Source organism: Notothenia rossii, assembly GCF_949606895.1.
Source record: "Notothenia rossii genome assembly, chromosome: 3".
Lineage (NCBI taxonomy): Eukaryota > Metazoa > Chordata > Actinopteri > Perciformes > Nototheniidae > Notothenia > Notothenia rossii.
In genome coordinates, this window is record NC_136901.1 from 81,752,841 (window position 1) to 81,778,018 (window position 25,178).

The 25,178-nt window shown below is 40.6% G+C and overlaps 1 protein-coding gene across 14 annotated transcripts in view; it reads right to left on the bottom strand.

Annotated features, from left to right (window-relative positions):
• diaph2 (diaphanous-related formin 2) overlaps positions 1–25,178 on the bottom strand; it is a 347,379-nt gene that overhangs the window by 298,143 nt on the left and 24,058 nt on the right. For 13 of the 14 annotated variants that reach the window (XM_079670514.1, XM_079670507.1, XM_079670506.1 and 10 more), the window contains one exon: positions 20,576–20,596. The exons of the other annotated variant lie outside the window; for it this stretch is intronic. In XM_079670514.1, the coding sequence (XP_079526640.1) occupies positions 20,576–20,596 (21 nt within the window). The remainder of the gene's footprint in view (positions 1–20,575; positions 20,597–25,178) is intronic. 14 annotated transcript variants of the gene reach the window in all.

Genomic DNA, 25,178 nt, shown 5'->3' on the forward strand with positions numbered 1-25,178 from the left:
CCAGCCTGACACAGCGCGGGGCTCAATCTCCGCGGAGGACGCCCCCATGTCTTGATTGCCGGCCGGCGAAACAGCGGACATGAGGGGGTCCTGTCCCGACAAGCTAGCTTGGCGTGCTAGCCGTCGACGGAGGCTCTTGATGGTGAGGCGGGCACAATGCCCGCACGAGCCGGGGTTGTTGATAGCCTCCTGGGCGTGTTCCAGCCTGAGGCAGGACGAGCAGACCTGGTGTGAGTCTGTGCCTGATATCTTCAACCCACAGCCGCAGAGCCGAGCCTCCGAGTCCCTGACTCCTCTGGTGTGAGGGAGAGAAGCGTCCATCTCGGTCGCCGTGGTGACGGCGTGGAGAGGACCCGCTCGTAACAGGTACGTTGCTGAGAAAAAATCCTTCCCCACCTGTCGTTAATCCGGAGAAAAAACGACGGTGTAGAATTTTATTCTCAAAGAATATTAACTGGTGTGTTAATACCCTTTTTATCTTCCCCTCCTCTGGTGTGAGAGAGAAAAAGAAAAAACCGTCCCCGCTACCTTGGTGTCGGTAGTGAGGAAAGGCAAGTTAGTAACAGGTGTGTTACCAGCTTGAAAAATCAAAACCTTACCTTTAATTCTGAAGAAAGAAACGGCGAGGTAGATTGCAACACTAACTGGTTTGTTAGTATTAACAGTCTTCTTGCAGAAGTATATATAGAAGTAGCCGGCGAGCGCCCGTCGACCGAAGTTAGCTTGGATAGCTCGGTTCCGTCTGTGGACTGTGTGAGCTAGCCCGGCTACCAATAGAGATGTGCTCTGAAGCGAGAAGAGGTGTTTGAATGATGCATGCGGCGTAGCGCAAGCTACTTATAGGGGGTAGATTCCCTGACGCTGACGTCAAGATCACCAGCCAATCAGGATTGGCGTAATGAGATTGATGCTTCTGTTTGATCCGGGATGAGGCGCATCCCATAGTGAGACATCGAACGGAGTGTTACGAATGAGAACTGGTGATGTGGGGAGTGTGCAGGCAAATGTAGCAAAGTGGTTTTCAAAACATGAAAAGATGTGAACAATTTGCAAGTTTGCTACCAAAGTTTGAATTGCTCGATTCTTCTTATGGTTCTTCTTATAAATGCCTGAGATAAAAAGCCAACAGAGTAATGATTAACAGTAATACAAACATAAGACCGCCACTCCTGACACCTGCAAAATCGATTTGCTGGACTGGGCTTGCATAGAAAATTGCTGCAGAACAATCAATCCCTCTTAAGTTTTGTGAATCCAGTCGGGTAGCTTAGCCTGGAGGAGACTAGACAGGGGCATCAATGTGGGCACAAGGGAGAGCAGGGGAAGACAAAGCTTGTCAATACTACTTCGTTTTCCATCAACTCTGTTCCTTAATCACCCTGGTCTTAATGCGCCTTTCTATCCGACAGGCCCACACCCATTCCAATACATCCACCATGAGCTGGCCCTAAACAAACATCTACCTGCCTCATGCTCGCTCGCTCTCACAGAGCTGCCCTCATCCATCTAAGCCAATAGCAAAGGTCTTCATTACAGAGTGTGTGGCGAGAGGGTTGGGGAAAGTTTGTCCTTATTGATGGAGTCTCCATTGTCTTTTCCTCATTGAAAAAAGCACTCCTCTCAGTAATTACCTTCTCTTCCTCCCTCCGTCATGGTCAAGTCACAGCTACTTTAAGTCCTTACAACAGCAATTAGCTCGAAAAGAATCTCACTACAAGTTCCATCTAGAGTGAATAATAAGCAGCAATAAAGGAAAGTTATATATTATAGAAATGCCTGAAACAAATGTGTGAGTTGTATAAGAGGAAGCTGCAGAAAAACTCAACCTTGTGATTCCTTTAGTAACTGTGAGTCTTCACTGCATGGTATTTCTAATTAGCTATTTGTATTGTAAAGTCCAAGGAAGTATTATTTAAAAAAGAAATGAAGGAGCAATCATATGAATAATGCAGCACACAGCACTCCATAGAGTACGACACTTTGAAAGACAGAGAATGTGGGAAGAGAAGGGGCATTAAACTGGCATTACGCCAGATAAGAGTGCAAGCCCACCTGAGCACTGTTTAAGAAAACTGTGGCAGAAACCTCATCTTCATTCAGTTAATTAGCAAAACCCAACAGTAAGCATCTCAGGGTGTGGGAAGGAGGACCTGAGGGAGAGCACACTGTCTTTGTGTCGATTGGAGTAAATGGCTGGCCTCCCTGATGAGCTCCCATCAGCCCTTGGAACCTCCTGCCGTCACGTCCCACTTGCTGGTAATTATTTTGAAGGCAAGCACTTGGTAAATGTCATTATTTAGATTTGGAAGTTGTTGTTTTTATTAAGATTACTGCAAATAAACATCAAGGCCTCACAAATCCTGCATCATTCTGCTTGTTTTCCATTAGGCAGGGTATTTAATACTAATGTTAAAAATGAACACAGCTATAGTTCAGTTCATTTGAAGGCTCTGTCGCTAACTGGGCTGTTTACATACTTTGGCACAAACATATTTCATAACTAGAACGTTTTTTTCATCGCTATTTTCTCATAACAGAAATGACTGTAAGAATGGCCAAAGTTCTGAATCTCCATCGAACTCTCCCTCTTTGAGCACCCAAAACAAACAACATTTTTAAAGATTTTTTTATCTGCTTCTCCAATAAAATCCCAGATGTAATTGTCTCTAAAGTAGCCGCAATCATTCTAAGCAATTTAGAGGTCATTAGTGTTCATTTGAAGTCCCTTACCTCATATTTTGAAAATATTTAATTGAGCAAGAAAAACTACAGCCGTAGAGTAAATATAGCCAAATCATTCCTGATTGCTCGTACCTGTAAAACAAAGTAAACTACATGATTACAACTAAAATGTGTGTAACTGTATGGACATTAGGGTCACACTCTAATTGTTTAAGCTGTACACATGCTCACCATCTAGGATGTCAAGAAAGCTCAGTAAGTGGAAGGTGACGGGCGCCTCACAAAGCAGGTTCATCTCTACATAATTTAAAGTTGAACAACCATCATCTACCGTGTAACTGTCAAACTCTGCAGTGACGTGTTGTGGAAGTTTAGTACCTGATGCTGTCAGACTGAGTGACACCAGCTGCCATTCTCTGCATCTCAGTCATGCTTTTACACCCTACAACAAACAGGTATATCTATAGACCAGAAGAACAAGCATCTTTCCTAAATTGTTCATGTTGGGTGGCTTATATTATTCTGCCATTTTCAAAAAGGGCTGAGATTCTTAGTCTGCTAACCGACAAGTTGCACAACAAAAAAAACATATATATGAATAATAATTATAATATCGGATAAATAATCCAAGATAACGATGCCAAATGTCTTCTTCGTTGGTGCTCTTCAAAAAAACTAAGGGAGAAAAATGTGTACTTATTTCCATCAGCTGAATATCTCTTTACTTAAAGATTTTGAAATGAAAAAAACGACTAATTTAAGACGTTAATTAAAGGTGAATTAGGCCTAGAGAATTATTATTTAATACTGTCATGATACATTGAAATGGTTTAGAACAAAAGATGGAAAGAAATGGGGAAGTGAAGGATGAAGAATAAGATGCTATACAGCATGACCATTTTGTGTACATGTGGGTGATCTATGTTGAAGTGACTTATTCTTAAGTAATTATCCAGCTTCCTAATACGGCTGTTTGATGAGTGTAAAGACGGCCTAACAGTCACAGGAGGGGGTAAAGGAGAGAAGCAGGAACAGAGGAGAAGGAGAAAAAAGGGGAAAGAGTACTAAGCCCCAGAGGAATTGCAGCGTAGGGACGTCTATTTATAGAGGCGGGACTAGAGCAGAAGAATGACAGGCATCTACTCTGTACCTGGAGCACCACTGCGCTCACAACAACACAAACAAACACAACCAAACATATGCATATTGATACACTTTTGGAACTAATTTCTCTCTTCCTTTTCTCAAGATACTTGCTGCTCTTTTCCTCTATGTAGTTTCTTCTTCTCTAACATACACACTTTAACATACGGGAGAGCAAAGCTTGGCATATCATTTGACGAGTACGACTCAATGTATATCTGGTAATAAAGCTCTAGTGCGACGTGGAAGCAGTTGACAGCAAAAAAAACAACATTAGGTTAGACTTTTTCTGAGCTTCTGAGTGGAAGCAAAGCAACCAATGACAACAAACATCTGTGCCTGTGCCGTAACTTATAAAAGCGTTTGAGGAGCATCAATCTGTCCTATCTGTTACACCATCTCAAGCTGGTGAGTGGCAGTGGCGTTTTCTCCTGGAGGCCAAGGGAAGCCAGGCTTTCCCTGTTTTTTCGGAATGTAGTTATAATTTTAATAAATAAATAAAAACACTCGGTAATTATTCTGCCGGCCCGTTTCTCCCCCATTCTCATTGAGTATTTTACAAAGAGTGAAACAGCGCCCCTCTAGATGTTATGGTGAAACAGTAGATTGCACTCTCTGTTGCGAGAGGAGGCCAGCCGAAATTGGCTTCCCTTGGTGAAAAAAAATGGAGGGATTGACCAATCAGACAAGGCTCACGTCATGCCCCTGCCAACCTGTGATTGGTCAGGGCCATGCCTGCTTCCCTTGCCTCACAATTCAATCAAATCGCATCAACTTAGTGTTACTGTGACGCGTCCTAAAACACGGAAGTAAGCTGTGCTCGGTTTCCCTCGACAAAAAGCAATGGGATTTCTCCACAGGGTTTTGGAAAATAGCTTAAAATAAGGTCAGTGGAAACGAACCTGTTTGATAAATGCACGTTTTGTTCAGCCTGATAATATCCACATGTCTACCCAACTTTTATAATTTTCGAATCATAAATCTAATCGATAGAAGATAGATAGCGCCACTTCACCACTCTCACCGCCGTTAGAAAGTAGCAAGCAACTGAAGCAAGTGCAATTATGGAGGGTGGAGATTTGGAGTATTTAATCAAAAATAATTGTACTAAACTTCCGCTACAGCAGCAACAGCAAATACAATCTGATGACAGGCCAATTCCCAAACTGGAGCTGTGTACAGCGAGGAACAAAGGAGCGAATCGGACGTAAAACGTTAAAGCTTTGTTTGTGTTTGAAGTTTGTGAATGAATGCTCAAGTTTCGGCTGGAGAGTGCGTGCGGACCTGTCGGTTAGATAACAGGCGTGTGTAAGTCCTGCATCTGTATGATACAAATGTGTGTAAAATGGTACCGGGTGCTGTAATCACTCATCTGGTTACGTTATTACATTGACCACCACACCCCCGACCCCAAAGATAGGACGTATTATTGGCTTCCCTTCAGTTTTTACCCACGCCACGCTAATGGTGAGTGGAAACGTGGAGACAACTCCACCTCTTGTACCTTCGCCTCCTGCTTAATGACTTCAGTGACTCACAAAACCAAATTAATAATGGTTCGTGTACAACCAAAATTAATTATTAATTAGAGGTTTGAAATTACGTAATCAACTATTTGAGGTGCCTGACACCCAGTTGATACGAGTCAAAGGTGCTATTTTTCAGCTTCGATTACACTGATGAAGAAGTCTTGCGACCTCATTTTGTACAGGGCAGCGTTAGTTCCAAATTGTATAATGTGATTCAATGATTGAGTCAAGTGTTATTTAATGTTATAAAATACCTAACTTTTGAGGGTATTGAACATTTGTACTAGGCTGGCTGCTTATGCCATGGTCCTCTTTTCAAGACCACATGTTATTGTACTCAAACATAAATGCGTTTATTGTGCTGACACACTTTTCTTGATTGCTGTAATTACAAGTACAAAATCCAGACTTAAAACCGCGATGGAGTGTACAGTGTGGCCTATAAAACACCATGCCATATATACTAAATATACACAAGGTAGAACTTGTGCAAGCAGATACTAAGCAAAGGATGCTTTCAGTAATCACACTGTAGAGTTTTTAATCGCTCTCCTTGGTGCTGATATTATTTTTAAGGCTATATTTGGATTTTATGAAATTTAAATAAGCTCACCCTCATTATTCTGTGGGCTCGAGACTACCACGCGTGTTTTGGCTAACATGCAAATGCCCCATAATGACACTTAATGAAGTATGCTTGATCATCCCACAACTCCCTCAGGCTTTAAAACACTACTCATACTCTAAAGTTGATTCACATGTTGCTACTGGAATTAAAGGTATGTCTTTTATAGGACATATTTGTGCTTTACACACATGATCAAGAAGGCAATGTGTGGTGTTGTAGCAGTTAGAGGAGGCCAGTGAGGATGGAGTGATTTAAGAGGCTTAGCACCACAGGCAGATCCACCTAGCTGGGCCCTGCTGGCGGCCCCTGGGCCCACCCTATGCTCTCATTATCCTCCTGACTCCCTCCACTCATCCTCCTTCACCAGTGGGACTAATCCAGACTGAGAGGCCAGTACCTGAACCTGGTGGAGGAGTCTTCGCACACAGACTCTCTGCTGCACACAAGCACATTGAGGTGTTGCAGCTACTGAGAGAACAACATAGAAAACAATCCAGCTGTGAAGTGTCAAAATCATCAAAGTGTAAAACTGCAGTGGCTCGAAAACCCTGAGATACGAAATTATCGTTGGGGTTTTAATAACCCACTCTGTTACAAACATGCACAGTAAGTTATACTGGATATATAATTGGCAAAAAGGAGCACATAATAAGTACTTTATTATTTGCCCCTTTTGTTTGTTTGTTTGTGCACCATGCAAAGCGGCTTTGGGTCCCTTGAAAGGCGCTATTCAAATGTCATCTATTATTATTATTATAGTAAGTCACACGCGTGATCTATTCCTATGCATTTCGCAACCGCAGACTGTTTATGCATCCATTACCGAGTTATAACATATCCCAACCTCGTCCCAGATATAACCAATAAATGAAGCCTGCCACATGAAATGTTATTTATTTTTGCTTTGATATTAGTATTTGATCCTTTCCTACACGTACATAGAGAATGTGGCAGGGGTGGTGGTCATGTGGGGGGTGCAACAGATAATTATGTTGCATATTGTCCGGCAGTGGCTCAGTCAGTAGGGGCATGGACTGGGAGCCGTAGGGTCGCCGGTTCAAGTCCCGGACCAGACCTAAATATGGAGTGTGGACTGCTACTTGGAGATGTCCCAGTTCACCTCCTGCCCTGCCGTGGTGCCCTTGAGCAAGGCACCAGAAACCCCCCTTCCCCCCTCACTCCCCGGGCGCTATGCAATACCTGCCCACTGCTCCTAGTACTAGACTCCTGGTACTAGGAAGGGTTAAAAGCAGAGAACAAATGTCACTGTGTGCTCTGCATGTGTGACCATTAAAGAGGGTATCATCCCTCCCTATTCTATTCTATATTGTGTTCTTCAGTTTTATAATGCCTGTGAATCTTTTGTGCTTTTGGGAACTTGGCTTTTCCAGTTAAAATGAAGCTCGAGGCTATCCCACAGTGTCTCAATCAGTGTGACTGAGGCTTGAAGATGCATGAAACAAGCTGGTGGTTTGAGGAGCTGCGGGGGGGGGCTGTTTTTCCCAGAGCTAAAGGGTCAGCAGAAATTCAGTGCAATTCTCATCCCTTGTTGCCATGCATAAAGCTTCTTTCAACAGACCTGGTCCATCTGTCTTGTTATTTACCACATCCTTGTTTTTCCATAATCCAAAACTCCACTTCATGTTTCAGTGAAGAGCTGCATTTATGAATATGATAAAGAGACGACCAGTAACTAAGAGGCACAGTTTACAAACTATGCAGAAGTTAACTTTGTGAAGCTTTCTGGACTTCAACATATAACAAGTGATTAAAACCTTTCTATTGGTTTTGTTTCATGTATTAAAAGTTTGGTCCATGGTTTTGTTTTGCCACTTCAAGTCAGAGTCATGGAGGTGAAGTGATGTAAAATAAAAGGAATTTAAGTGATTATACTAGTGCACACAAAAAGGCTTGTGCTAATCATGCACAGAGAATGGCTCCAACACCTAAAGTGAGGGCATCGTCTTTAATCAGAGGGTAATTTATTGACTCCCATTTACAAAGCCATAATACTAGTGATCAAGTCCCTCAACCGTAAAATGCAATAAACTCGGAAGGTGTTTTGTGAACAAAGGCAAATAACAAGGCCCCACACATCATTATGTTCCCTTCATATCCCATTAGATTAGTTCCAAATGGGTTTGGGTTACGGGAGTTATGCCACATACAGCCAGGGTCACGGGTGAGAATTTAAATGTATCATAACATGTCCTCATAACGCTGTTTGAATACTCAGCACTCGACCCTATACCACACCACCAGAAGCTAAACTGAATCACCCATTGCTTTAAAAGCTTAATATGTAAACAATGGTTGAATTTGCGAACGTCACATTACAAACAGTCAGCTGGCTAGGCCATTACTGTAGATGCCAACCAAAAATGTATTTCTCTTCAACGAGCAATTGAAGAGCCAGTTGCGACTAAAAAATAAAACCTACATGGCGTAAGTGCTGAAATCTTATGAGCAATGGTACACATTCCACTTTACCTGAAGCAGAAAATTGTCAGGCAGTAGATGGCGGGAAGATGTAGCTGTATGTCGTCCCATATCATTTTTAACAAATGATTTCTCCCTCGACAGAGGCACAAAGACTTGTCCATCAGGGAGAACAAAGCCATGTAATTGGCTGCTTCCACACTTGAGCACCAGATAGCACAATGTTAATAACAAACTGATGAGAAATTCATTAGGGCTCCAAATAAAAACAATCTCTCCTCGATAAGAAGCGAGTACATTATAATTAAACTGATGCCTCTCCGTTTTCATTAGGCCGTGGAGCCAGGAAACCTGAAGACTAAACCACTGAGATGGATGCAATTAAGCATTGTTGTTTTACTACACATCTGAGTATACTAAGTATAAAACAGAGGCACCGGGTTAATACAATAGGTATTCATGGAGCAGGGAAAAGAGATAGGCAAGTTTACAATGTAGTCTGAGGGGATTGGTAAAGTCAGGAGCTAGCTAGACTGCTCTCTGGTAAGAGGAAGTTACAGACTGGAGAGTGAAATATGACATTTCACTCCTCCATGTTCCCATTACTTCGCGTGAATACTCATCCCTTTCTTGCTATTCTTTCTACTCACATCTTACTCTCAACCTTGCTTTTCATCTCTCACCAAATTCCTTCCTCTTTAGTCCATCCTAACACTATGTATCTCTCGCTTCAAAGAATGTTTAGAAGGCTAGCTTGGATCCCAGCAGAAAGGAAACACAAAGGGATAAGACCCAAGGATTCCAGTGTACCTGTGTGATGTGCTTGTTGTGGCAGTGGAGAGAACTGCTTGTTCCACTGATACACAGTCTGCCCACACAACTACTCCGACCAGGCCCAAAGAGTGAGATCAAGATTCAAATGCCCTGTCTCACAAACAGATAAACCAGTGTCTGATTCATGCATGCAGACACCTGTTTATACACAAACATCACAAAAAGAGGAAATACAGACATGCACAAAATGAAAGCCTTGGATGTAGAATAATATGAATGAGAACACTCAACATCCCCAGCTACCCTGAATTCTGAATTGTATTTCTATTAGATGTGATAAAATAACATAAAAGCACACATGCCAAATAGCCTTGCTTTATCAGGCAGAGTAACTTGTAGACAAAGGCAAAGGCTTCAATTTCGCAAACTTGAACGTAATGTGAAGCAGAAAAAACATGTTGTTTAAGAACAGTACAACCATTTCTAAAGAGAGCCATTCATGCAATGACACCGGGTCAATTCACAGATGAATAACTGTGTACAAAATAAACATTACCCCAATGACAAACACTAGGACTGTGCTTAATATGTACTAATTAGCCTGCTCATCACACACATGCAGCAATATTCAATCATTCCTGCTTCCTATTCACTGGCATCCCATATACAAGTAACCATGACTACGGGAAATGGCTGCCATACTTAAAACGTTGACGGGACATATGGATGGGTGAAGCTGGTGGTTTGACCTCAGGGAAAGAAGCAGCAACGGGTCACACTAATGTGGACCAATAATCTCTCCCGGAGTCATTAAGATGATCAATGCCATTCTAATGAGATAACATCTGGAACAAAGGACCCTAATAGCAGACAGCTGCTGGGCAAAGTGAGCTAATTAGGGGAACATTCAGCGATGCTAACTAATGCTGTAGTCATTGTGCCCAGGTTTTGGGTCCCACCCGCTTAACATCCAAAATACAACATGTTGAATATTTCATAACTCCTCTGATAACTAATCATGACACTGTAATATCAGTGGGTAACGCATGAGAGAGAAAGGGGGGAGGAAGAGAGACAGAAATATCACAACATCTCAGCTTGACATGAATGCTTATCGAGCGGCACTAAATTGGTCAATTATGGAGAAAATCTGTTTTGAGGTAACCTTTCAGCTTATTAAATACGCTATAAATCAATATTTAGGGCAGAATGAGTGGCTGGATTTTAATGAGTGAACGTGTCTAATCTCTCTTTTTCTCTTTCCTTCTCTCATTCAGTGTGTTTGTGTATGCGTGCGTGCATGTGTGTGTGAACATACACTATGCTATTATAAACTATTAATAAGGTGATTGAGCGCAACAACAACAGTGCAGTACTGTACAGTTCCACAACTTCCAAGTTACACACTGGTGAATCAGGTGACTGTATGTGACTATCAGAGGACAAAAATGTGAAAATGCAGACAAAAGGTTCAGCTGCAGGATCCAATTAGTCTTTTGCTTATAAAATAAAATAAAATAAAATAATGGAGAGCAGCATCAAATCAAAACTTTGTAATAGTGTCTGTACAAGTCTTTGTTGATCACGGATAAATATAATTCCTATGAACAAAGAACATTGCGTAGCTTAATGGGATTTTAATACGGCATTCTTTTTATTAAACGCATTAATTACACATGTTAAGGTTTGGGAATTCCAATTAACACAGGCCGTGTATCCCATACATGTCAACCACCATACACAACACACTGTCCTCCTTTCATATCAGTCTTAAACCTTTTTTTAAATGTGTTTGCTTCTTTGTTTAGAGAACTAAAAGTCAAGGAGAAAATCACAATTTGAGACAAAACAATTTATTGTGGAGTCAACTGGAATTACATGTGTAGCCCTGTAGCCATGAACTCTTTTAGATAGAAAACCAATGTTTAAGATATAATGAAAATATAAAAATATTAAAATATAATTAGAGATCTTCCCAATTGTGTAGCCACATTCCAAGCTTCCATGCTAATATATATATAGTGAAAATCATTATGTCTACCCCTGGAGGTGGACTTAGAAATCATGGGATGGAACACACAATTTGCCCGTATTCTGTTGATTTACTTACAATCAAATCCTTCCCATGCAAAGACGGCAATTCATAGTAAAAAAAAAATCATTTATAGCTCCAATTTAATAAATTCTGGTTCACACAAACACTACTGCTGTGTATGGAGGAGTTACTGTAACATCAGAAAGCTACATTAGCATGGGAGGTTATGGAAATAGGAAGAAATACCATCAGGTTTGAGTGCAGTCGACACTGCAACAGCACTATTCCTCAGAGAGCACGACAGCGGCGGGGAAAAGCTCCCAACTAACAGTAATTGGTTTTAAAATAATAGAATTCATTACAGTTATGGCGCTTGTTCAGAAATGCAAACAGGGGAAGAAAAAACATTCACAAGAGACTTGGGCTGAACTGCTTCACTAAAAACCACAGGGAGATGAAAGGCATAATTCAAATGACAATTTTAGAACCCTTAGTTCATTTATATCAGAAGCTCAGAAGATGTTGCCGGCATAATAACATCAAGATTTGTTTCTGTTCTTTTGTTCTACTTGCAGGGCTTGGAAGGAACTTTTTTCCCTCTCAATTTCATTCTTTTGTGGTAGCAAATTCCTCCTCCTCACACAGAGACATGTGAGGTGACACACAAACAATCCAGCAAACAACACCCTTCGGCAGCCGAGACAGCCAACTGAAGGCTAACATGGGAAATCTTGACAGGAAGGAAGAAAAGCACCCCACACATGACACTGAATTTGCTGCTTGTCTTATTAAATGACTGTGTAATTATACACATCAGGGGTCCGCATTGTAAGGTACTGTGTTTTTATCCCAGCCAATAGCAGACCCTCAAGGCCGGCATCTCAGGTGTGAAAAAGACATTCACCTAATCAGCATTAAAAAGATCATCTCCCAAGCCAACTCATGCCATAAAGAGACAGGTCAGCCATCTCAACGTGATTGGATGTCACCTCTCATGCTGGGTCTATAGCCAACATCAAGGACATCACCATTTGGAACCACATACATCTGCCATCAAATCAACCTCAGGCCAATATTAAGCAATTGGCCCCATTCTAAAAGGTGCTTGATACATTTTGACCACCAATTGATAGAGCCTTATGTGAAAATAACAGCAGGGTGTTTTGTTTTACTTTACTCATATTTCACGCCACGGTAACAGAAGAAAAACAAGACCAACATATGGTTGTGCATTAAAAATTGATGGGGTATGTTAGTGAGGACACCTGAGCCGAATGACAAGGTGGAAGAAGTCGACGTAGTTAGCACAGCGTGTGTGGGGAAGCAAAGATGTGTCACAATGTCTATGCTGAAAACAACCTTAAATGAAAGCTATACCTAACCTGAGAGCAGGTTTCAGCAGAACACATGTGGCCGGGAATCTGTGTCATGTCAAAAGCTCAGGGTGTCAATATACAAATAAGGCTTTCATGGAGAGGTGGGGTTAAAAGAGATAGAGATTTTGATGTTCATATCTCTGAGGGAAAGCAACTGCAGCCGAATAACAAAAAGAGTAAGACAGTGATGTGGTGTGAGTCTGCTGGCATAATATATAAGGGGGATAAACAGAGGGAACCAGAAGGAAAAACAGTGATATGGTGAGGTTTTCAAAACATAACTGATGTTGTGTTGGTGTGGGACTGAATAGGTTCATCAGTGTGAGGCCAGTCTAATAAATAATTCAGGTATGGCTGCATAAAAGAGCGGTCAATACAACAGGTTTTGTCGATAACAGTTAAGATACGACGTGCTTAGTTATTGGCCCTTGTCGCGCAAGTGAGGCGTTAAAAGGAGAAAAGGTCTGCATGGACTCATTACAGGTTGGCTGTCTCCCATGTCAGAAGCAGTCTCACTTCTGAATCTGTTCACAGGAAAGATAATAAGGATGAATCTGTTCTTTATCCCCTCTCTGTCTAAGGTAGGAGGGTAAAAGTATTGATCAGAAAAGACTGACCAATCTGAACGCTGTTGAGCCATTTCACACTTATTCTCGCCTTCAAAGATCATACGTCTAACAAAATGCATTAGTGGCACAAATAACAGTGCGTTACGTGGGCTGAGAGAAACCCGTTAGGTCAATTCCATAGCAACAATGTGGCATTTCTAGCCCCTATGCACTGCACCAACTGGCCAATTCAATGGGCACCCACTGCCACCATGTGCTAGCCATCAGTACTACAACACTGACAGGAGAACTGCAGCTGTTCCCGCATCTGGTCATTCATGGTCATGGTCTGCCTTTACTCAGACAGCTACTATACGGGTCTGAGAATAATACACTAACAAGCCAACAGAATAAGATCAAATGTTATCAGCGCTGTCAAACATCCTCAACGAACTTCACAATAGTTTGTTTGCCTTTTAGACACAGCAACAAAGTGTCGAACAGCACACTGAAAAAAAAAGAGACCATCTTATTTGCATAAAGCTCAGAACAGATTGGCCGTTGAAGATATAGCCAGGGTCAGGAGTTAATGCCAACTCGGTCAGTATTTACCTTCCTTCTCAGCTTACCTATGCTTTACCATCCAGGCGTAACGTAAATCATAGCAGCTTGTGGCGTTATATCTAACACATGGATAGTTGATCTGTACTCAAGTTCAATCAGTCTATTATTATTTGAATAGTGAGGAGCAGGCAATCAACCAGATACGTGCTACTGGTCAACATCTAAAAAGTAAAACGGCTTAAAGGCAGACAATTTAAAAGTAATGCCCATCTCTCCTGAGCACCCTTCGAATGAAACTGCAAGCCAGACAATATCGCAGCAAGTGATCTGGCCTTGATCATGTCACAAATCATTACAACAGAGAGCTCTCTGGGGGATCGGGGGGGAACCTGGCTGTTGATGAGGCGATTATGTGGCTTTGCCCTTGTGTGTCCAAGTATGACAGCGCTATGAAAACACAGTAGCTGATAGGCAGAGACTGTACCTTGTTAGTCAGTGTTGTGCTGAGTGGACTAGTTGGCTGAGCAGTAAGGCGCTCCCACAGGGCCTGGTGGGCTTACTGCGAGAGCAGGGGGGATTATAAGCAGGCCATCAATGTGACTTCTTCCAACCCGACAGCTACAGCAACTTTGGTTTCCTCGCATTTTGACCAGAGGTCCTTGTCTACAGCTCCCACTCTATGTTTTTATTTTCCTCAAAACTTGCATTGTGTCAGCTTTAAGACAGATATAGTACATATCACCAAGTTCTATGCTTATGCTGTTGTGTACATTGGAATGCAAGTCTCGCTATTTTCAGAGTGAAGTCTGCATCTGGAACGATTAGAAAAGCAAGAGGGGAGAGTCTGGCAAGGTTACGAACAGAAGTGCATTATCACATCACCCACTGCAAGCATTCTCCAAGATAACATGTAGAAAAAGCAGACAACTCCATCAACCAAAGCAAATAACTTACTAAATATACACAGATGTAGAGAAGGATATGAAAAAGCTAAAGGAGCAAATAAAGAAATTGGGAGTGACGGGAGGAGCAGGCAACCATAAAACATGGGGATACACAGAATTTCACAGCTGTGTGAACAGTTAAAGCAGATGCGATGGTGGATGCATACAGAGAGGCGGGTTGTAAAAATATGCTATAAAGTTTATGGAGCCTAATGCAGCCCTGCAGGAGCCTCCTGCCGAGCTGAGCATGCCGACAGTGCCGTTGAGTGTGTGACAGAGCTGTGGGGGAGAGATGTACAACTGAGAGCATAGCCAGTATTCACAAGCTCCATCACTGGTGTGGGGATGAGCATACAGTACATCAAATTCACAGGAATGCAATCAACAGAACTAAGCATCCTATTCGTACTACCTTCCCCTTCTCTATCATACTCTATCTGTTCTGCGCAATATCTAAATCCAGCCTGGAATATCAAAGTCTATTGAAACTGCATGGAGAAAAAAGTACTACTTACTACATGGACATATAAGCATGTGCACACACCAACACAAATAAAGACCATTGCCAAAACCACTGTTCAATCCAATATCAGCATACTGTGACCACTTCATCCTTTCATGTTTCCTTCAAAATAACAAGATCTAGCTCTCGCCGTCTGATTGAAGAGGAATGATTGTTTCTGCCTTTGAAAAGACATATGTTGTATAGAGATATGCGTGAGGGGAGAAGGAGAACAAGGTAGGAGAGAAGGAAGAATGAAAAGATGCCAAACAAGATGAAAATGCTGATCGAAAAGGAACCTATTGTTCTCATTCTCAGTGAGTGTTGAATTAGTCCTTCCTTCAAGACCATCCCTCTGACACAGCTAAACGTGTGACTCTTCTACAGCCAGGACAACGGTAAATCCAGCTGTGGAAGACCTGAAGAAGGGCCATTTAGAAGAAACTAGCATCATTCATTTTGAGATCATATGTACACATTAAAAACCTGCACTTCAGCACAATGAAGCTTATTGCAGCAGTAAGGCACTGTTAATCAAAATGTGTTGCTTCACCTAGTCCAATACGACTTCGAGGAGTATTTAGAGAGATGTTATAATCCTAAATAAAACGGTCATCCTGGGGTGCTCTAGGCAACTGCAGTACGACTGATGGCCCTTACAATATAAAGGGTTTAAAAAAACAATGAGGAACTTAAATCTTGAAGTAATACAATTACGCTCAGGCAACTGGAAAGTAAACTTCCCTTTCACTAAAACAATTGGCCCTGGTTTTTGCTCCAACAAACAGGAATGGCTGTGTACCAAATCTAGAAGCTGACAGCCAAGGTAGAATAACATGACATAGATTAAATTAATTCATTACAATGGCAACAACTGTGGGGGATACTATTTGTGTTAAACTGCTTTAAAATGTTATTACTTAAAATCTTGCCACACATTTTTTACAGTTGGCATAAAAACAAGTACATTTGAACACTCAGCGCCACCATACCAAATTTTGAGTACTAAGGTATTGGTTATTCCAACAGCATGGAGGTGTTAACCTACACATGACCACACTCTAAAACCTCCTATTACAAATACTAAATATTGAAATAGAATTCCTACCTGATTATACCTGAAGAAAAAAAGCATTTGAGTAGGTGAAACAGCAAATATTTGATATCTATTAAAAACACCCGACTACAGATTTTCAGATAGGGTATTCAAAAGAATTTAATTAATTCATCCTCCCTCATCTCACTCCTAGACAACTTTTTATGTCCATCAGATGAACTCTGAAATGGGCTTTCAGACAATCAAAGAAACATCTTATTCAAACAGTCCCCTTGAGAGCATGTTTCCTTGATCTTAATTTAAGATAGAATCTATGGTGAACACTGGCTCAGGGCATGGGAGGCACATGCTATTGATTCATTTTCCATTGCCGTTCTTTTTAAACACCAAGGACATGTGCCACATCAAATCTGCTCAACCCTCAGCACCCAGTTTAATGGCTTGTTTGAAACAAAACACTCTTTTGAGGTATTTGGTTTTAAAAGGTAAAGAGGGGAATAAAAGAGGAAGGGTGCCTTGATTTCCTTTCAGGCTCACCATATTTCTTTTTTTTTTGTAGGTCCTTTGTAAGCACTCCTGGCATAGTGAACGAGCACTTGATTGGAGTTAAAGAGGAGCCAGATGTCTGCGTGTCCTATCAAGGCAACTCTCTCTTTCTGTCTCCCTCGTTTCTCATCTGGATGCTTTGCAATCTATAACTACTTATGTACCGGTAATAATACCTTCAGTAAATCATCAGCAGTTACACATAGGTAACAAAATAAACATACATTTTATCATGAATATTTATAAAATGTTAGATTGTACTTTTTCTAAATATATTTTTAACTCTGGCTTTTTGAGATTCCATGAACTGTAAATGCTTTTGATAGGAATTTGTCTTTTTGTCTAAGCTAAGAGAATATTTGATACGTTTCTTTAGAAGTACTACACATTTACAAGAGCAAACTGAAAAAATCAATAGTGAGATACAAATACCTCACATTCATTTTCAGTAAATTAAATTCTTCATCTCAACTCGATAATGAGAAACATTTCAAGGTGGGATTCAATTAATGAACACGAATGTAGCCTTGTAGTCATTCTAAGCTACATTCAATGACAAACAAATGTTAAACTTTAGATGTTATGTAATTTTCGCAATCTTTATGTTCTCACGATTTCCGCCTTATGTCACATCTGTACTCAGTATTGTAAAGAAACGTTTTAATTGGGAGACATCATTACACAACAACACATCAGGAAAAAAGGTTGATGCTCTTGGCAGCTTTAAAGATGCATTATAATCTTGGAGGAAACTAAAACCTTCTGTAAATCACTTAGAGTACAGCCAGCAGACCATTGGACATATTCTCTCAGGTCGGAGGTTTGTTTGGCTATTTTGTCAAACTCACATACTGACAGCTATACACAGAGATGTACAGGTTTACACAACCGCACTAACCATCACTGCCTGACGTCTCAGAGTTGACCAGCATGTTACCATGGATATAAGCAGTCAACTGTCCGGTAATACAGATATTGATCACCTCCCCTATGGTCTGGAGATTGCTGCTTTACAGCACAGGGAGCACACACCCTTTTTCCCGCTCCTGTGTGCTCCGGCACTCATAGTCTCAGCAGCATTCCATCTGGGCTGCAGAACCTGTCAATGTCTGTGCAGAGAGACAGAAGTCTGCTCTCACAGTAGCACTGCAGGAGTCATTGATGGATTGTTACAGCGTGGCCCTTGACTCGTGACGTAAATCAGGCCAGTCTTTACAGAGACTGACGCTATAAAAGCGCCGTAGTAATCAATAGGCGCCTGCAGCAGAACTGCAAAAGAAGAGGTGTGTCGTCCAACTTGTCTGTATGAGTCTAACTGCGGGATGCTGTTACCCAGCTAGGTGTGCTGCTCGTATTTCCTTCAATCTTGCTTAAGGAGGTGGAGAGAGCATATGAGACATAGCTGTGTTGCACACTTACACGCTGGTCAGACTGGATTACAGCCAATTCACACGGTCTTCTAGTCCCATCTCATTCTCTACTGGGAGAGGGGAAAGTGGCAGAGAGATTTCATGCCTCAGACAGAAGAGTTACAGTTGTATGTTCCCCATTGACAATCCTAACCAACACTCTGCTACCAGCACATCTGAGAGCACTCTATCCCGCCGACGCACGCTGACAGTGTGAAAATGAAAATCTGCCAGCAAAGCAGGGAGCTAACTGTAGCCCAAAATCGGCTAACCGGGCTAAACGCCCTCCTTTTTTCCACTTTAAGGGGGGGGGTGTCAGGAATCACAGCAGCATTCAGTATGTAAGCCAGAGGACTAATGCTACAGGATTGACACAGAGGTTACAAAGGTCAAGTCCAATGCTTCAGTTTGCTATTGAGTTAAAGACAATTCTTGATAACTAGGATCCCTGGCATCGGCGACATGGTTTGAAAAACTGCTGAAAAGTAGGCCTCCTCTACATTAGGGCTGCACGTTTTGGGGAAATAATCTAATTGCGATTTTTCTGACAGATATTGCGATTTGCGGTATTTATTTTTAAGCGAACCAACGGAAGTTTATTGTAAAATGAGGCCATATCTCCGGCTAGGAAGGTCGCATCAACGTGCTCCCGTCTCTAGCACCCCCGCAGCCCGAACTACGAGTGAAATAACTAAACTTACATGAAACTTCCGTTGGCTTGCTTTAAAGTCAAGCTTCACCCTGTAATAGATGTAACATGTGATGGAGCATTACTAACCTGACTCAGATGGTTTGTTTCACCAAACCATCTAGGAAAGCTCCATTGGAAGCCATTTGGAAAAGTTTCTCAAAAATACTTGACAGGTGATTGGATAAATCTGTCTATCACCTTCTATCATGGGCCACTTCTGATTGGTTAAGAATGACTGGTACATGTGGAGCACAGCACTTCTCATTGGTGTGGATGACTGACACACAATAAGAAAAAGAAAAAAATCACAGGCTCTGCGATTTGACAATTGCATCATTTCAAATCGTTTGAAAATATAGGCACATACTGAAGACAATGTCTGTGATTTAAAATCGATTAATTGTTCAGCCCTACTCTACATCTCAGATCAGCATTCATGACACAAGCTGGGATAATTCTCTCATATTCCATTTACAGAACACAATGTGGCTATTGCTCCTGATCGAGAGCTTCTCTGTCCGAGTCCTTAAAGGCCAAGCTGAAAACCCCACTCTTCTCACTGAAATAACCAAGCACAAAAGAACAGTTTGACAAAGGAGAGAAAGAAAAAGGGGAAAATGCGATCGATACAAAATGTCTCTGTAAAATGCCTCAAAGAACAAGGTTTTTGTCTGAGAGCATTGGCAGGCCAGAGGCCAGGTCACAGTGTGCTGCTCGGCCTTCCCTTCATTCCTGTTAAGCTTGAGAGTCCACTTAAACCTTACGAAGCTTTCAAAAGGAAATGGAATACAACTTAAAGTGACAATTCAACACTTGCTAAGCCAATAACAGCGTTTCCTTTTTTATAAAAAAATCTGGACCCATTTTTTTATAAGGTTCTGCTTAATGGAATCCTGAGGGAAAATAAGCAAGACGTATATTATTGAGGAGACACTTAAAGTTAAACCTATAAAAGTATAGAATATATTTAATGTGTTAAGGTTATACAGGTCTTTGGTACGCTAGGAGAGGATTAAGTGAAATGGCATTAACAACAAAAAAAAAAAATTGCATCGGTCAAACGAATCTTGTGCTCCAATTTCTTTGAGACAGAGAGACAGTTTTTCACAGCAAATTCAAATATATTGCCAGTGAAGAAAATGTTAACTAATATAGTCTAATATTCCTGTTTGATGCAGAAAATATGTACTTGTGAAAGTGGGCTCAAAGCCTTATGGAGTAATATGAACGAGTTGTGTCTCATATAAAGAAATAAACACAGTTCAAAACCATTTATGCAACATCTTTTATAAAAAGATTAGATTGCAGGTAATGAGTATTTGTATAAAAACTATCAATTTGTTTTGGCATCACAACATTTAAATGCTAATGGCGAAAAATAACAAAAAAACGCCTCACACTTCTTTTCAGGCTGTTTCATTTCAAAATCTCTCATTTGAAACTGCTTCCATTTACATGAAGGAATTGTGTTGGCAAGTGATGGCCTTTCCAAATGACAGCCCGTTAGCAATATGAGGGCTGAACATTTAAATCCAAAACATAAAAATGACCTTATTTACACAGTTTGGAACATTCCCCTCAACATCTACCCAAATAAGATATAGTATGTGTGTGTGGTGTGTGTATGTGTGTATTTAAAGGGGGAGAATGAAGACAGATACACAGAGGGAACAACATCCAGAAGCCAAATAAATAATGGGCTACTTACCGGAACTTTGCTTCCAGTTATCTGCATGCAGCGATCAGCGGAGAAGGTTAATGTGCAAAAAGACACAAACAGCACAATCATTAGTAGGCCAAAGGATCTTTTGTAATACACGTTGAGGCATTAGCGTAGCTTGTGTGAGATCACAAATACACAATACAACACAAATATTTACGCCAACAAGAAAACATTTAAAAATATAGGCACATACTGAAGATAATGTCTGTGTTTGGCAGCTGCAATTTTCAAATCTCCAAATCAATAATCAGATAAGGTAAATGAAAATGTGGACAAAGGAAAACAAATTTGCAAAGTGTGTACCTCACAAAAAGTATTATGTTATTAGCAGGCCCCATGTAACTGACTGGCTGGTGTATATTCACACATGTATTCCCTTTAAGAAAAAATGGCGAGATTAAGAGGCTGCAGAGGGACTACTTGTGCCGATAACAATCAGCTGCCATTAACGTTGGGTTTCAGGTGTCAACATTGTGCTGCAGAGCTACCGTGAACCTATGCAGTCAGCACGGTTCTCGGAGTTTAACCTTGTTATCTGTCAATAGTGGCAGGGAGCAGGATTGTTTTTTATTACTGCAACTGCGGTCCTTGCTTCACAGTAGGAGGGTGTCTGTCGGCAGAGTAAATGTATTCTATACTGTAACTGAGCGCTTCTTTCTCTGCTACATTTTCCTGACAAAATGTGTTTTGATTGCAGGAAGTTACAAGACATATATGAGCTCCTTGTTTTCTAGCCCTTTCTTTATATGGCGTTTCCATCCTCCTCCCAACCGCGCCTCCTCCAAACTCTTATCTCCCTTCCCATTTATTTTATTGTCACTCTCCAACTTTTCAACTCTGTGGCCATTTGATTCTTGATTACCCCTCTCCACCCCTCTACCAAGAGTTTATGACAGCCATAAAGTCTGTTTTACATGTGCCATCTCGCACACACTACTTTCTAACCATTCTGTGAATCCACATTTCATTTGCTTTCTAGTGAAGGCAGAATGTTACTGTCTACCACTTGGGACTATTTTATCGTAATACTGCAGGCTAGACACCTCGATACGAGTCACACTTACGTGACTCGACTTTCACAGATGTTGAGGACATTGGATACATATTTTTGAATCTTGTTTGAGAGCAGCTTCACCAAAATATCAGACACCATCTTGAGCGTGCACAGACAAGAATCAGGGAGGAGCTCGAGGGGGAAAAGCACAGTTTCTTTCACAACTTTCTATTTTCAATACAATGTAACACCTTGTCGTAAAAGAAAAAGGGTGAACTATTTTGAAGTTCAACAGTAATCATTGAGTAAAGTAAAACGACCCAGTAAGATTTGATTTTAGGCGTCTTTTACACTACAGGGAAAAAAAGTCACTGTACATAAGTGTGTACATTTTTTGCTCAAATTATATACTTATTGCAAAAACATCCTTTTCATTAGAACTGTATGAATAACACTGGACAATCCCCCTCACAAGACCCTGCCATCGCAAGCTTCCTACATCACAGACACAGCATGTTTGACTTGAAAAGAAATTATTCAGTGACAGTGGATGAAGCCAATTTTTTAAGAAATAAGCAATTGTATTTGTGTGATGATGAATTGTGGCAGATTTAATGATTTTGGCAGACATGTACAGCGAGAAGAAAGAACAAGAAATGGAGTGAGAGAGAAAGGAAACTGTTCATGCAAAACCAATGGTCAAGGACGTCCACAACACTCTTCAACAAAAGAGCTGGATTCCATTGAAACAGTTCAGATTAACTGAGCTACCGAAGTGCAGTTCTCCCTTGAAAATAGAGAAAGAAAAGATTTGACTTTCCTTTGAGAGAGATAGGGAAAAGTTTCCAAATACTAATAACTTTAAAGACAGATCGTGTTATAGACATAGCCTCAACAGGTATGAATAATGAAATGAAAGAAAGTTGTATAATCTAAAGGAAACCTCAATCAACTAACGCTATTCATCAAGCTTACAGTTTTCCCTTCCTGTTACAGAAAGGAATAAGGTTGCTTTTGGTTGGGCACCAAAGCCCTTGCTCATTTGAGTAGGTCTGCAGGGACAAACATGAAAAAGGCCACACAGTGTTTGGAAATACTTCATGTTCCAACAAATGCTTTCCGTTTTAAATCTTTCAAGCATTTTTAAAGTCTCATAATAGGGCAGCATAGAGAAGATTGAACTCAGTGATTTTTTGAGTTTGTAAGGAAACTACTTAAATAAATCCCTATCTTTCAAAATGTTTTATTGGGACTAGGGCTGCTCAATTAATCGTATTTGAATCGCAATTACGATTATGGCTTGCAACAACTACGAAAATAATGTAATCGAAATAAAACGATATTTTGTTTATTATTATTATTAATTTTTTTTTTTTTTTTTTTAATTGGTTTTTCAATTGAATTATACTTAACGTTCAGGGTAATCAGCTGTTAAAAACATACTGTTCACATTTATTTTCTCCAATAAATTGATGTTTTCAAATTAAATGAATAATCGTTTTTAATAATCGTGATATCAATTATTGACCCAAATAATCGAGATTATGATTTTTTCCATAATCGAGCAGCCCTAATTGGGACCTCAAAACACCATCAAGCAGAAACAAAACAGGAAATTGAGATGAGTGTGTTAAACCCTTCCAAAGACCTTAAAACTCTAAGTCACAATGCAGGATACCATTTCAGAAAAAAGACTGCAATGCATTACCAGTGAAGGCACCATGACAAAACAAGACACCCCAACACTTCCAAAATCCACCACGCCCAAATCCATCACTATTTAGTTTTTCAATGCAACATTAGCCCCATATAATGCCTTACCCTGAAAGAGAAATACATTTGAGTTATGGGATGCTTTAGTACATACAGGCTCATGAAGTATGGAGGAAAGACAAAAACAGAGCAGTTGCTTAGAGAGGCCAAGCTTACGTGCCATTCAAATACTTTAAAAAAGGTTTGTATTTTTTTAAAGAAATGTCATACTTCTGATATATTTGCTGAAAAACTAAGCTTTAATGTACTGTGTGATTCTGGGTTATACACGGACGTTGTATTTATGAGGATACACTTTACATTAAGAAGTTATAAAAACCCAAACCACACTATTCAAGATGCTACAGAGCCGGATCATTATAAGGAACAGTTTTACAAGTGTTTTATTGTTTGTAGGATTACCTGATGTACTTATTTGAAACTGGACTAGATCGCGTCCTCCTGTGTCCCCTATAGTTTATCAAAAGTTGTGCTTATAGTGTCTCTCTCTGCAAATGTATGCTGTAGCAGTGTCACTATATTATCAGAAAACATTCACAACAGTGCCCTAAACTCACCCAGCTAAATTGTTCTTTGGGTCACTTGAGTATTATCAGTGTTTGACAGTCGATCTATTTAAAGGTGTTCTAGTGTTACTGTAAGCACTGAATGAAAGAACATATACATCATCCCTGACACTCAGCCATCCCCCTACCGTCACTTCTATTAAATGTGATAGCAGGGTGCAGAGAGACATTACACTGTGTCCTCTGTCCTTTGACTACATAGATTACGTTATTCATTTGAATAGAATATCAGTGCTCACAAAGCATAATGGGCCCTGTGAGGAATTCAATCATCTTGGATAATCATCATTATCAATAATGCCAGTTAATTACCATAACAATGAGGAAGGTAATAAATGATGATGTCAAGAGAGAGCTAGGTTCGGGAAGCAATGGGGGCAGAAATCTCTTTTTCTCTGGGCTGAACCCCTCAAAGTGGGCCACAACTTCAGAAGGCTAAAGGATAATGCCTCAGACATTCATTGACTACGGTCAAACTTCTTTAATTTCACGTTTTTGGGTAAGAGTGTGGATCCAGATTTAAGATTAAATGCAATCATTTGGTCCATATTGGCCAGCCCATTACACAGAAGAGTTCTCCATTTTAAACGCATATCACAAAGTTTGGAATATTAAAATAATCGGGCAGACCTAGTGTCCATCAATTATTTATTTTTTCTTGCGGAAAAGCATTTGCAGGGCGCTTCACCCACAGTGACGCTCAGACATTTTGGCCGGGTCAGCATTGTAAATGACATTTTGTCTCAATGTTTTCATCTGGTTAAATAAAGGTTAAATATAAATAATAAAACATTTGTTTTGCTATGCAGTGTATTGTGCAGCTGGCCGTGATGTGGCCTATGTAGTATATTTGTATTCATCGTAGGCTTGTGTTGATCAAAGCCTAAGATGCATGCTTTTCCTCACTTCTGTATTTGGTGGTTGTGCTTTTTATTGTAGAATTGCTGTTGACTGAACCCATTGTTTGTAGCGGATAAACAAGAAATGAGGCAAGGCACCACCACCAAATTCCCATGCAAGTAAACAACTGGACATCCAACAATTTGCATGCAAGCACATGACTGAAAAAGCTGTGACCATACACTCAGCATTGAGTAAGTGAGTGACTACAATTTAAATCTGATAGCCTACAACGGCAGATGGGGAAAATAATGAAAGAAATGAATCAAAATGGCAATCAAAGATGTGTGACTCAAGCATGAAGATTTGTGTGAGAGACAACAACAGAAGTGAGTGCGCAAGAAGGAATGACAAA